The 15,358-nt window shown below is 36.6% G+C and overlaps 1 protein-coding gene across 1 annotated transcript; it reads right to left on the bottom strand.

Moving 5' to 3' along the window:
* Positions 1 to 277: 277 nt before the first annotated feature.
* On the bottom strand, positions 278 to 14,841 carry LOC121734617 (G-protein coupled receptor moody-like). Its single transcript, XM_042125202.1, has 3 exons — positions 14,323 to 14,841; positions 4,435 to 4,673; positions 278 to 1,118 (listed from the first exon to the last, which is right to left on the bottom strand). Exons 1-3 carry the CDS (start codon positions 14,545 to 14,547, stop codon positions 281 to 283), a joined length of 1,302 nt encoding a protein of 433 aa, XP_041981136.1. The 5' UTR covers positions 14,548 to 14,841; the 3' UTR covers positions 278 to 280.
* Positions 14,842 to 15,358: the final 517 nt, after the last annotated feature.

A 15,358-nucleotide genomic window follows, 5' to 3' on the forward strand; every position in this document is an offset into this window, starting at 1 on the left:
CTTAACATGATTATTAATTACTTAACGACGGTGCAACGTCCACGTTTATCTCGTATAACTTAACAGTATCATAGAAAGTTGCGTGGCAACCCTAATGATAGTTCAACAATTATTGTACACAGAGATATCGACTATCACAAAGTAAATTACGATTCACTACAGTAAATTCTAAAATGCATGGGTTCTTCACACATAGCACAGTCACGGACGGCTCACAGTATATTACACCAGGGTAGGCTTACGGCGGGCGTTTCTCCGAGACGCCATCGCCGGGCGAATGTCACGCCCAGCGCCGGCACATCAGCAGGTTCTTGTACGCCTGCCGGTACTCGCTGGACATCACCACGTAGATGATGGGGTTGATGCACGTCGTCAGATATATCAGGATGTAGCCCGCGATGTTCGCCGCGGGATGCGACGTGAACTCGCGGAAGAGCTTCGTCAGCGTTATCGGCAAGTAGCACACCCAGAACGATATCATAATGGCCATTATCATTTTTAACAGTTTCCTGTCTTTCGGCGTCAAACGCGGCGGACGCACTTGTACCGGGGAACGCTTCAGGGCCAGGGCTGCCTGCTTTAACTTTTTTGAGGTTTCACCCAAACTTGGCGTTCTCGGTTTTTCTAGGGCGCATTCGTCGTCGTGGCCGTCCAGGGTGTCTACTCCCGATGATGAAGACCTCTCGGGTCCAGGGGTTGGAGGACAGTGCAAAATAGGTGGGGCGAGTAATTTCTTCGAAGGTGCGACGTGGTTGTAGCCATTTTCTGGTCCCGGAGACCTTTCTATCGCGGTTGAAGCCGAGCCCACGGCGGAGTCTTCGAGACCTTGTCTGAGTTTCTTCGGGCACGGAGCTCTCGATCTTCTAGCGGCCTCTCGGACGATGCAGAATATTCGGGCGTAGCAGGTGACTATGGCCAGACACGGGAGCATAAACGCACCGACGAACAAAAACTCCTTTGGCGAGCGGTTGTTTCGGTCGGGTAGGATTGAGCATGATCCGATGGATGGATCCAGTCCAAACCGTCCCCACTTCTCCATCCACGTAGCTATCAGCGCTCCAAACGAGAATATCCAAGTGCTGGCAACCATGATGGCCAAGTACTGTCTTCGGTATAATCTGAAAAGAGAAATATAATGTTATTGTTAAAAAAACTGCATTCTTGTCACTGTATCAAAGTATTGCGTACATACTTGGGCACTATACAAGACTTTTTTTATATTTTAATATACGCAGAAAAGACAGACGATTTTGGTACATTTACAATAATTTTTGAAGGATATTGAATAGATCACCGCCTCAATAATAAGTTCCATCACGAGATATTGCGCTGAACATATTAATATATGGTACACTTAGAATACTTGACGATTTATTGCCCTCTACGCATGACATTATGAAAAATATGTAAATCACTTTTATTATACTGTTTATGGGATGAAAAAAATGTAATAACGTTATACCGATTGCGTCTGAACGTCTCACAAAACGTTTTACTACTTAAAGCGACGGATAAAAGAGCAAAGGTATATTCAGAGTTATTTTACCTTTGTCAGGAGTCAGGACCTTTGTGTGAACGACATAAGGACCACAATAGATTCCAAGTTTAAGTATATATATCTGAGCGTTTGCAGCTAGCAGTTTAGCGATATAAGATTTGTGGATAACTAGGCGTTGCCGCAATTTCATTCGAAGATGCGAAGAAAGCGTAAAAATTTCCAAGTTAAAAACTATAATATTCTTTTACGGGATTAAAAATTCCTCCATATTACATTTAATCAAAATCGTTTTAGTGGCTCAGTATAAAGAGGACAGGCGTTCAGATAGACAGACACACTGTCGTCTTTCACATTTTAATATTAGTATGAATTCTTGGGTAGGCGAAAAATATGAAGGAAAGTTTTCTTTAAACCCTTGAATATTTTTAAAAGTTAAAGATTTATTGTTGTTTCAAACTTTTTATCAAAAAGTTTTGAACAATCTTTTTCTTTATGTAGCCTTAGAATAAATAATCCATAGCTAAAATAGGTATGTTATATTATTCAGAAAGGCTTTAAAAGATTTAAAATAATTTTCGTAAAAAAATAGTGCTTTCAGAAATCGAAATACACTTCTAACATAAAATAGGTGGGTAATTCAGAAATACTTACTGTAAATTATGGGACTACTTATCATTTTGAATATTCGAATTCGGCCCTCAATGGTTTCACAGAAATGTTTGGGGCGTTCACTTGAGATTATAAAAGAAATTGCGGGTTGGAAACTTTCGGAGACGCTTTTTATTAGTGGTAATTAATATGTCTGCTATTCATTTAGGTCTAGACACAATATCTATATATATAAAAATCAATTGCTGTTCGTTAGTCTCGCTAAAACTCGAGAACGGCTGAACGGATTTATCTTATCTTGGTCTTGAATTATTCGTGGAGGTCTAGGGAAGGTTTAAAAGGTGAGAAAAATTTTGGATGTGTGGCGGTACACACAAATCGCCTAATATTCCTGCATCGCGCTATCGAAGTTTTCTGAGCGCGTCGGTATATATACGACAGCTGAAATGTATCACGTGGGCTTCGGCCTGACCGAGCATAACACCTCGCTCGGTCGGAAGATCTTCCTTTAGCGTCGCCACGCATTATCCCACAGATGTATAGATGCATGGATGTATATGTAGATGTATGGATGTTTGTTACTCTTTCACGCAAAAACTACTGAACGGATTTTAATGAAACTTTACAATAATATAGCTTAAACATCATAATAACACATAGGCTACAATTTTAACCGACTTTCAAAATGGGGGAGGTGTTATGTTCGTTTTCTTATGTTCAACGATTACTCCGTCGTTTGTTAACCGATTTTCAAAATTTTTCTTTTGGGTATCATCATAAATATAGGGTATCATCCCAATTCGGTATTATATTCACAAAAGTGGTGATCTGATGAAGGATCCATAAGTAAACGAGGGAACTCCTCAAAAATTATAGGGAAATATGTGGTGACTTCGGTTTCGTGAGAAGTATTCTAAGCATATGCTACCAACAAGTAAGATTTTGAACCGAGGTATACCTGGTATACCGTGGTTCGGAAGGTGCTGAGAGAACTCCTGATTCTTTATAGATACAAGTTTGGGAGTTTCGGCGTTGTTTTAAGAACGGAAAGCATATGCTTCTATGCAAATTACATTCATCATCAACATCGTCATCATCATCACTACCATATTATACCATGTTATTGGTAAGTACTTTTCATAGTCTTTTAGATCGAGACTCGAGTTTGTCAAGCGATAATTTTAAAAAATCTATACCTACCTAATATTATAAACCTGAAGAGTATGTTTGCTTGAACGGAATCGGAGGAACTACAGATCCGATTTAAAAACTTATTTCAGTGTTAGATAGCTCATTTATCGAGTAAGAACTAAGACTATAGGCTAAGACTAATACGACCGAAGAAACTCAGGAAAATGTGGGAAAAACGGGGGAAATATTAGAAATTACGAACTACTGGAGCAATTTTTATGGCAATATTTGGCACAGATATAGAGTAGACCAAGTGAAGGGAGTAGGGACATAAGAGCTATTTTTATGGGAAAATGTACGTTTTCCGTAAAATTCCAAATTTACGCGGGCGAAGCCGCGCGGGACATCTAGTCTAATATATAAAATTCTCGTGTCACAGTTTTCATTGCCATACTCCTCCGAAACGGCTTGACCGATTCTCATGAAATTTTGTGACCATATTGAGTAGGTCTGAGAATCGGCCAACATCTATTTTTCATACCAAAAATTATTTATATGGCAAAACAACGTTTACCGGGACAGCTAGTTATAAAATAATATTATATTTACGGTAAATAGTATAACGTATTTTTAGTGACATCTAAAATTTGTAATTTTAGCTAATATTCACTTCAATGTTTATTACATAAAGTTTCTTCTGGCGGTTTCACTCGCATGAAATAGTTAGGTTACAAATACATCAATACAAAAGAATTAATTACTCCAAGACTACAATATAAAAACCTAATCTTAGTAGCAAAATCTTACAATTTAGCCTTGAAATTGTATCCAGAAGGAAATGAAATACTGACATATATACAATTATAACAGAATCAGCAGCAGTTTTATACAAGGTGTAACAAAATTAAATAATAATATTTTAGGGTGTGTATGTGTCTCCTATACAGAGTTCACTGTGAAAACAGCAGCGCTGAAAAAGCAATTTTTTTTTGTGATTTGTATGGGCAAGGGTCATGGATTTTTCCATACGAAGGCGAAAGTTCCATACAATCGCTAAAAGTCACTCTTTTAGCGATGCTACTTTCACAGCGAACTCTATATAAGGGACACATACACACCCTAAAGTATTATCACTTAGTTCTGTAATACCCTGTAGAAAGAAAGACATAGGTTTTTAAAGAAAAAAAAACACTTACTTTGGATATAGCCTCGGATGTGATATCATGACGTATCGGTTGATGGTAATCGCCAGCACAGTGAAGAGGGACACCGCGACCAGGGCATATCTCGCCAGGGGAAACATGCGGCAGAGAGTCCTGCCGTGGGACCACGACCGCTGCCAGAAGGTGGACGCCGCTAGAGGCAGGTTGAAGCAGCAGAACAACAGGTCGGAGCAGGACAGGTTCATGATGAAGACAGCTGTCGCGTTGCGGACCTGGAGACACAGATTTTGGTTTAATATCCATACAACGAAAGTGTGTTAATTTATTACCACAGAACCGATTTAAATGAAAAGTGTTATAATAATATGAATATTATGAAAGTGTCTGATACTGAAAGCTAACTACTGATTTGGACTGATATCATTTTGTATACAATGAAGGGAAAGGACATGGCCACGTATTTCTGACTTCGCTGTCAAAATCAATTACCATTTGACTAAACTCTCTGACCTATGTCATATTAATATGTCAATCCATATTATGGTCCTGTGGTTACTCACATTTATTACTTACTTTATTAAGAGGACCCAAAAACCATTAATTTTGAGACCCTAATATTTTTCCATCCGTTTGTCAGACCCTGTGTCCATTGGTCTGTATGGGTCCATTCTTTTTACCTTCATTACTGGGACGAAGGCTTATCTTAAGTAATGATAAACAGCTGAGCGGAATGAACGGGAAATCCATTTCAGAATGAGTTTGTCTCAGTATAATAAGTATACTCAGTATATATAGCAGCTCAGTATAATTATTACTCAAGTCTCTACAATATACTTATTCGTTGTTTATCTCAGAATGCAATTATACTGAAGTTTAAGGCGCCTTTCAGACTAGCTAAGTTTTAAGTGAATAATTAAAAGTACGTAAAGCGAACGTTTTACGTATTTAGAGAATACAGACCGGAGCCAATTTACATTAGGTTGAGTTTATATTGTATTATAAATGATTAAAATTGTGGAGGATATTGCTAAATAATTTTACAATGAAAGTTTCGGTACGGTGTAGATGCAGTCTCAAAATTATTAAGTATATTACAATTAATAAGAAGTTCGCTTTCAAATACGACATAACAAAATATTACCCTCTCTTTTTACAATTCTCACAACATGTAGCCTGAAAAGAAGCAAATTATTATCATTTGAAAACATAATATTTTGTAAGTACTTACAAAGTTTTGTTCAGAATATTTCATTCATTTAGCCTAAATTGGACTTTGTATGTAGTCTAGAATATTTTCTGTAATAATATTAATATGAAAAAAGGTCATGAGACAGCTTGGTATGAGGGCAAACGCGAACTGTCGACAAAAATCGGACAGGACACGATTCTTGTTTTGTGGAAAATTAGACTCTATTTAGAGTATGCTAGAGTCGATAATTAAAATGCCAGCGGTGGACGACAGAGACAATTCTGTCGACCGTAGGTACGCGCGGAATCTAAAATAAGAAAAGTGTTAATGGGACCTAAACTAATAGCACTATTACATTTTTATCGTATTATATCCTGTTAATTAATAGACTGTATTAACCTTTTTGATTAGTTTTGCTAATCGACCAAAGGATGCTTCACACTATTATATTTTGCATTTTTCATATTTTCATAGATTTCAGTTATTTATTTGATTTATTTGGATTCATTGATTTGGTTTTTCCGTACAATAGTAGTATCATATACTACAAGGGCGCCACCGCAATAGTAATAAGTAGTACGGCATAGCATCTCTGATTTTCATGAACGTTTAGATCTTTTAAAGATCGTGGTAGATTCGTATTAACTAGTCAAAGTCTCCCATACATTGCACCAACTAAAGCTATGAGTGTATTTTTTTATAAAAGCTTACGCAGAAAATTATTTTTTTAATATTGGATTGTAATTGACTTAATAATTATTGTATATTTTAAGATAAATTGCACTTTCTGGATGAGATTGAGATTGCAGATACAACAAAATTATGATCATATTATAACATGTAACCATGTTAACATAATATTTTATTACGTAAAGTGTTTAAAAACGACAAATAAGGAAGGAAACACCACAGGGATGATATTATAATTATGTCAACCTCAAATTACTAAACTACCGAAATACTTGCATCAAAAGGCTGTTTAATATATAAGATCGCAGCGGTAGTCGCGGCCCGTGTGAAGCGCTCTAACATTTTCATTATCGCAACCGCGACGTAACCAGCCAAGCCAAATAACGTTTATTATTTCTTATCTTTATAGTTACCCCTCGTTAATTATTTAGGAATAGATAATTTTCTTGGTCATTTCTATTTATTCTTTCTTAAATTATTAAAGTCAATCATTACATGGTCGCTGTTAAGCATTATAGTGTCCTAAGTCCTAACCCACAATTTTCTGTTGTTAAATAATTTTAGATGCAGTCTTGTTCTAAATCATCTAAAGAACAGAACCGCATTCATAACTCAATACGTACTTTTTTGTGGGTTTAGTAGTATGTACTTACACGAATGCTTAACAGCGTCCAAATATTACTTAGTCTATCTTCTTATATATAAAAATGGATTTTCAAATGTGTTAGTCGCGCTAAAACTCGAAAACGGCTGAACGGATTGGGCTGGTTTTAGTCTTAAAATATTCGTAGAAGTCCAGGGAGGGTTTTAAAGTGACACGAAGTTCACCGGGACAGCTAGTCTATATAAAAATGGATTTTCAAATGTGTCAGTCGCGCTAAAACTCGAAAACGGCTGAACGGATAAGGCTGATTTTAGACTTAAAATGTTCGTAGAAGTCCAGGGAAGGTTTTAAAGAAAAGAAGAGAAATAATGAAAAAGTTGCGAATTAAATGCCAATAACGACAATTTAATTTTCCCCATACAAAATGTTATTAACTGTTTGTTACGAAGATTCGATATTTTTGGCATATTAACACGTAGATCTAAATAAAATAAGGGTTTTGAATCGACAACATATATCCATAATAGCCGAATTAACGTATTTGTAAAAATAAAAACACTATGATGACACTTTCCAAATTAAATTTGGCACAAAAACAAATATTTTTTTATCAAATACCCACATTTTCTAACAAGTGTGCTATAATTGACATTTCGATATTTTTGGCATATTAACACGTAGATCTAAATAAAATAAGGGTTTTGAATCGACAACATATATCCATAATAGCCGAATTAACGTATTTGTAAAAATAAAAACACTATGATGACACTTTCCAAATTAAATTTGGCACAAAAACAAATATTTTTTTATCAAATACCCACATTTTCTAACAAGTATGCTATAATTGACATTTCGATAGAACAAGGAATACTTCTTCTCTTGAATTGCTCCTGCGTGAATCGCCTACCTAAGAGCGTGATGACGGAGACAATATTATGTAATATTATAATACCACTAAAATAACCCTTAGGGTGGGTTGCACCATAACTGTAACTTAAACTATAACTACAACGCAAAATCTTTGGTTAAAGTCAATAATGGACGCCTTCTTTAAGAGGATACACCAGGGGCGAGAGAAATTGAAAATAGGTATTTGAAAATGTATTGCTGTCTCACCAATCTCAAGTCTCCCACCGCAGAGCGCGATAGAGAAAACACGACAAAAGTTCTAATAAAAGAACAGAAAATCTTCGATTCGTTGTCCGCTGATTCCTTCTCCAAAACTTAACCGATTTAAGTACTTTTTTCATTAAGAATTAAAGCAAGGCTTGAGCTGTGTTCCTATGTTTTATTTTTTTAGTATATTTTAGCCAGTTTTGTTTTCTGGGTGTTTGAACACAGAGGAAAATCTGGCCATTTTTTTGGGTTTTTGGACGTTCTTATCTTTTTAAATAATAAATTTATGAAAAAAAGAAAACATAGGGACATGCTAATAGTGGCTGTAGATATTCAGGAAAAAAAATCATAACTCTACCGGCATTATCCAGGGAGGAAACAGGGGACAGCGTTTGTATGGAAAAACGGTGGTGTAGACTCCTCTTAACGATAACCATAACCGCTCAAACTGATATTGAAAAGTTTTCGTGAAAATAATAATTATTGTAACCGTAATGAATAATAATCGTAACTATGGCGCACAGTTTTGTCATAGCAAATATTTTTCCTGTAGATTTTTACGGATAAGTCATTCCTTTTTTATACTCTCAACTCCATTACCTGTAGCGTCTGTAGCCTTAACAAAAGAAAAAAAAACGCAAATTCAGACATCTGTCAAATTCTGTGGTCAAAGGTAGGGTAAAAGTTAAGTTAGCCATAACTGTAAATATAACCACGCCTCTGGTGCAACCCACTCTTAAATTTTTTTACCGACTTTATTAATTCATGTTTTTTAACTGCCGATTCTGGCTATCACAAAGTGAGGTCATTTGAAAAAAAGGTAAATACCCACGAAAAAAATATTAGGTACCTCATTCTACTCCTATCTATTTACAATGGCGAGCGGGAAATGAAATAACAACGGTCGTCGAAGCAGATACTGTGATGTGCGACGAGCTACCTCACGCGTTAACCACACTGATGACCAGCGATAGGCTGATAATGAAAACATCGCATTCTAATGGCAAATTTGCGTTCTGAACGAGTTCGGGCAGATCAGTAATTAAAAGGGGCCAGAAACAATATGAGGATGAATAATATAATAACGAAGTCGTTCTAATTTAACCTACACATTTTGTTACTTTTCGAACGTTTGATTTCGACGGAGGGTGCTTTGCTCTCCGATATCTTCTTTTTTAAGAGTGATAAGTTATTTAAGTGAAAATAATAGAAAAATTATTTTAACCGCTACACGTTTAGTTTTCGAGTAATATTTGTATTCTATGCGTGGGCTTGGGCCTCCGAGCCCTCCTTTCCTGAAAATAGTTGCTTAAAACTAAATTGCGTCGCGTCGGAAGTGTTGCGTTTTGCCCCCCCCCTCCCCCCCTTCCCCCGCTCCTAGAATCGGTTGCTTAAAAAACGGCTTCGCATCGTTAGTGTTAAGTTTTTTTCACATGTTTCAAGAAAATACTAAGTTACTTATTTGATGTGAATATCTCAAGGAAAACAACAAATTCAGTTTTTGTGTGAGGTTTAATTACTATGCGGGGGGCTTCGCCCCCCGAACGCCCTACTTGGGGGGCTACGCCCCCCCCCCCTCCCCCCGGTCCAAGAATCCGTTGCTTAAAACAAAACGGCTTCGCGTCGTTAGTGTTGCGTTTTTGTATCATGTTTTAAGAAAATATACTAAAATAAATAAATAAATAAACGTTTATTCAGTAATCTGGACATTACTAAGTTATTGATTTGATGTGAATATCTCAAGAAAAACAATACATTCAGTTTTCGCGTGAGGTTTGATTACTATGCGGGGGGCTTTGTCCAAAACAAAATGGCGTCGTATATTGCATTACAATTCTCATTTTTGAGAAACGGTCATTGTCTGTTGATGATTCTAATCGAAAAAGAGTTAAATCTGATGAATATTCATATCAAAACTGGTCATCCTATTTGTAAAAACTCACATAATTAGTAAAAATACTAAAATGCCGAATATTATTGTTTAGTGAAACAAAGTTCACCGGGTCATCTAGTTAATTAATATATTTTAACGAAACGAAACGCGACTTGAAAATGCGTAAAAGCAATACAAAATTGTTTATATAATATTATGTACTAACAAAATATAGAGTCACGCCGTGCGCCGCTTGATACTTACATTTCCCATCATAATATGCTTCGTCGCATTGCGTCTCGTTATATCCTCGTGTGAACGGGCCTTAAGGATCAAAATCAAACAAACTCTGACTTAAAATAACTAAACTATAATAATATCCGCTATCAATATTACTATAATATATTATTGTAGCGTATATCTATAAATAGCGTTATCTGTGAGACGACGTGTGAAATTCGCTTGTCACGTCTGTCCGTCCGTGTGTATAGCTCCTGACGTGCGAAAACAGTATGTTTGTCTTGAATAAACGGACATTTCGCCACATTTATTATTTATTATACTAGATTACACCCGCAACTCCGTCTCGCAAAAATTCGTTTATCGCGCGGGAACCGTACATTTTTTCGGGATAAAAAGTACCCTATGTCCTTTCCCGGGACTCAAAGTATCTCTGTAGAAAATTTCAGCCATTTAGGGGTGAAGAGGTAACAGACAGACAGGCATACTTTCGCATGTATAAATTTATATTAGTAGAGAATTTATTTAGCACGTGAAAAACCTTGGTTGTCTAATGTCTATTTTGTCTAAACTGCCTTAAAACGTTATCTGTATTTTGCTCCTAACGATTCCGATTTTAATGAGTTTATGAGTTTTTAATTTTAATAATAATAATAATATCTATGGACGCTTCACACCACGTCAGTCTGGCCCCGTGCTAAGTACCTAAAGGACTTGTGTTACAGGTACCAGACAACGGAAATATATTTAATACTTTTATACTATACATATATTTAAGATTTTTATTATATCATATACATATTTAATACACATCCAGACCCGGGAACATTGAAAACTTTTTGTTCCGTCGGCGGGATTCGAACCCGCGACCCCCGGCTTGAGCTACCAACGCGCTCACCACTGAGCCACAGAGGTCGTCAATATAATGTTTCTACATTTTGGGATTAAATTATTTTGTAAGTATTTTGTAATTCTTTTGTGTTGTTCTAAACTCTGGCTAGGTTTTGTCCCTTGTATGTTTAAGATTTTTTTATTTTATTTAATGGCCAGTGGTTCACGAAGGGGCAGTGTGAAAATTACTGGGCCGTGGCAGAACAAAGTTTGGGAAACTATGACCTAGGGTATTAATCGGAATACCTTCATCACGCTATTTGACGTGACCTTTGTCAGGATTCAGGTATTGTTATCTTAACGAGATGCTAAGACGTAATCTAAATCAGAAGATAGGTCACGAGACGGTTATTATTTATGTTTAAGGCGCTCCCCCTACGGAGATGCCGTAATTTCCGTATTCAAAGCCTTAAAACTCATAATTTGAAAGCTACAAACTTATAATAAAAACTAGCGACCCGCCCCGGCTTCGCACGGGTATAAAATAAATTATGGCCTAAGTCACTGAAAAAATGATTAAAATCGATTCAGTAGTTTGATTTTAAATAATTTATATTCATTACTACCCGTGGGCCGTGGCCCGCATTGGTCGGTACTGCCGCAAAAGCTACTTACGTCCCGCAATTTTAAATCTGTAATGTCTTCGAAAATATTCATTTAAAATTAAAATCGTAATAATTATGCTGTAAAGGGCCAAAATCAATAATGTATTTGAATTATTTAATTGAATAAGGATTATTGCCTTAATTAGCCAAAAAATATGTTATTGTGGGATATATCCATAAGAGATATACTTATACGTGGGAGAGCCATGCTTCGGCACGAATGGGCCGGCTCGACCGGAGAAATACCACGTTCTCACAGAAAACCGGCGTGAAACAGCGCTTACGCTGTGTTTCGCCGAGTGAGTTTGCTTACCGGAGGCCCAATCCCCTACCCTATTCCTTCCTACCCTCCCCTATTCCCTTCCCTACCCTCCCCTATTCTCTTCCCTTCCCTTCCCATCTCTACCCTCCCCTATTACCCTATTCCCTCTTAAAAGGCTGGCAACGCACCTGCAGCTCTTCTGATGCTGCGAGTGTCCATGGGCGACGGAAGTTGCTTTCCATCAGGTGACCCGTTTGCTCGCTTGCCCTTTTATTTCGTTAAAAAAAAAATATATACCATCGCGGAGTTTTCTGTAGACCTTTTCAACGTGTACACTGTACAATGCGCACCCCTGCATTGGTACTCGTACTATTATCTATTCTGTGGCATTGGTAGCGCCCACTTCGAAACGGGCGTAAATCGCAATATTTTAATTTCGCCATAACTTCTAAACCAAACGTCCAATTTTAATCATGCAAACAGCAAATATAATCTACATAAACTGTACTTAGTGATGAAATTATTTATTTTAATAAAGATTATTAGCATGAGTAAAATAAATGCGTTTAAATGTAGTCCAAAAAAAATCAACATTTTTAAATAAAAAAATGGTTGTTGTGCCTCACTTGACATAGATAGGTATAGTGTGTCGTGGACATTTGTGTAGATATTTATAAGATCTACATTTACTTAGAACATTGTATAGTTCTATCTTTTATAGTTTAGGCAGCGTACGCAAAATAAGTAAATTTTCTGGTTGTTTCCGAAAAACTGAAATATCTTACGGAACCCTATATTCTCCAAAATAAAAAGTGGCCTATGTTACCCGTAAATAATGTAGCTTTCGAATGGTGAAATAATTTTTAAAGTCGGTCCAGTAGTTTTTGAGCCTTTTCATTACAATTAAACAAACAAACAAAGTTTACCTCTTTATAATATTATAGTATAGATAAAGCAATAATCTTCAGTATATCAACATTCTTTTCCCCTATTTTTGTTTATTATACTCATATTAGCTTCCAAAGTAATACCAATAATTTATTAAAATTGAAGCATACTTTCAGCATCTCCATAGTATTTACAAATTACGTTTATTGGAAACACATGACAACAGGTAGACAACACAAAACTATATAGTACATATATTCCCTGTTTGATTTTTTTAATCAATTTTGAACTAAGATAAGTAAAAAAATAGGATTTTTGTGCGATCTCAGCAACGAGTCAAATGTATGGTCAAGGTCGTTTGCTCAGGGGATGGCCTTAATGTCGATATAATTATGGATATATTCACTAATATCCAGTTTCCATAACTCTTTCTGGTAGCCTTTACAAGAACCTTTGCGGAGCTGGGGCTGCGCAAGCGATACATCAATTATTGTTTTTAGAAATGCCATCAGACACTAGCATGAAGACAATTTATTCAAAGACAAAACATATTTTTTTGGGTGTCCGTCACAAAATGTCACTTCTTATGGCCAAAGATCCCTTCATAGAAGAACCTTCACCGAGCTGGTTAATGGATGAAAAGTATTTTATATTCAATTACGTATGTCAACAAAATTGCAAGTGGGTTGCCTAAAAAATTTTAGTCCAGAATAAAAAAAATATTTTGCTCAGTGAAGGTCCTTCTATGATGTAATTCTAGGCCATTAAAAGGGTTCAGACTCCACCACAAAAGTTAGAGAACTGCTGTCATAATATTATAGTATGGTATCATCCATAAGATATGAATAACATATACATTCTGAGGATTTTATGTTATACGGATTTCTAAAAGGTCCTGAATGTATTAGCAGGTGTGGAAGAAATATGACATCATATTTTAGAGGGGACATTCCCACATATCTCCACCCCCCCACTCCCCCCACATTCTGGAGTGTTTTGACCCTCTAAATATATTTTATGGCAAGATATGTGAGGGTCAGTTTTCGAATATCTAGACCAAAACCTAGTATCATCATGGTCGTTTGGCTCTTTTGGAGATTTTTATGTTTGAAATTGCAAAGACTATCAAGCCGTACAGTGGAAGCACCTTTTAATATAGTGATTTCACAAGACTGCAAGATGTAAAGTTTAAGTTTTAATATTTTCTCACTCGACTGACCTTTAAGAGAGGTATAATTTCTACAGAGCTAAACTGATTTCTTACGAGAAAATAACGTTAAAGATACAAAAAGCTTAACCGAAGATTATTTTACCAAGAAAAAAACTTTCAGGTTACGAAATATATTGAATAGAACACTCATAGAGCTAATAAATTGATTGTTTAAAAAACACGCTTTTCTATTTTCTTTGAATTGTAAACAAATTATTGCATTAATTGTCATTGACTTAATACGCATGCAAAGTTTCGAATTAATAAGACTACTGGAGATCGGCAAAAATCGTGCTCAAACATTCCGTTATATACATACAGCCCAAGCTTATAAAAGCGTGATTTCTTACCTTTTTACATCGCGCCAGTGCGACGATGGTGATGAGATTCCCCGGGATCCCAACCAGCATGAACAGGACACAGCAGACCGACGCGAACCGCAGCAGACCCTCCGGATAGTCCTTGAACAGCTCCACCGAGGCCAGCTCCTCATCAGTGTAGTTGTCCAGCCCGCTCCAGCCATCTACTTCGCTGGCCAACGTGCTCTTCGGTATACTAGGCAATAGATCACCCATTTTAACACGCTGCACATTTTTCCGCGCACATTCCGACGAACTCTCGTCGATTTAGTCGAGTCTCGTCTAGATTAACACGCTGTACATTTTGCCATTCCGACGAACTCTCGTCGTGTCGAGTCTCGTCGAGCTAGGTCGGGACTGTCGGGAGTTTCGACGAGGACTGCGTGCCCCAGAACTCTCGATAAGGCATGGCTGTCAGCTGGACCGGAAGTTGGATGCTTAGCGCGTTGACCTGCACAGATAAAACAATTTGTTTGTTTAGAATGCATTACAATTTACGATAAGGATCCCTTATCGGGAGCAAAGGGCGCGTTACTCATTAGTGATAGGAAGACATCAAAATTATCTTAGACTATGCGCCGGAATTATGGACTTGAGGTAAAGCTAAAGTAGAACTTTGCATCAATACGATAGAGTTGAAAATTGAATGTCTAGTCAAATGTTTCGCATTCGACTGTCAAAAACAATTCAACAACCGTATGGTTGATTTTTATTATATCTTATTATTTCTAGTCTTATTACATCTACCTACTAACAAAGTTCATTATTTCAGTGCTGTGATTATCACAAGTATGGAATTAAATTTTCCCATACAAATTCTAGCGTGTGTAGTACAGCCCTTACTCTTATCTATACAAAAATAAATGTTTGGACGTTAGTTTCAAATGCGTTTGCGCACGTCCGTCATATTCTACATTTTTAAAAGCTGAAAAAATATTTTTAACACGCTTATCTAGACGACTTGTTCCAAGAAAAAAGTTATCTATACTATAATATAATAATTCTGCAGAGTTTGTTAGTTTGTTTG

Source organism: Aricia agestis, chromosome 16, assembly GCF_905147365.1.
Source record: "Aricia agestis chromosome 16, ilAriAges1.1, whole genome shotgun sequence".
Taxonomy (NCBI): Eukaryota; Metazoa; Arthropoda; class Insecta; order Lepidoptera; family Lycaenidae; genus Aricia; species Aricia agestis.

Coding starts and splice junctions, on each gene's coding strand:
- LOC121734617 (XM_042125202.1), bottom strand. CDS start 14,547: ATGGGTGATCTATTGCCTAGTATACCGAAGAGCACGTTGGCCAGCGAA. Junction 4,674..14,322: donor CACTGGCGCGATGTAAAAAG/GTAAGAAATCAC, acceptor CTGTGTCTCCAG/GTCCGCAACGCGACAGCTGT. Junction 1,119..4,434: donor CATCCGAGGCTATATCCAAA/GTAAGTGTTTTT, acceptor TTCTCTTTTCAG/ATTATACCGAAGACAGTACT.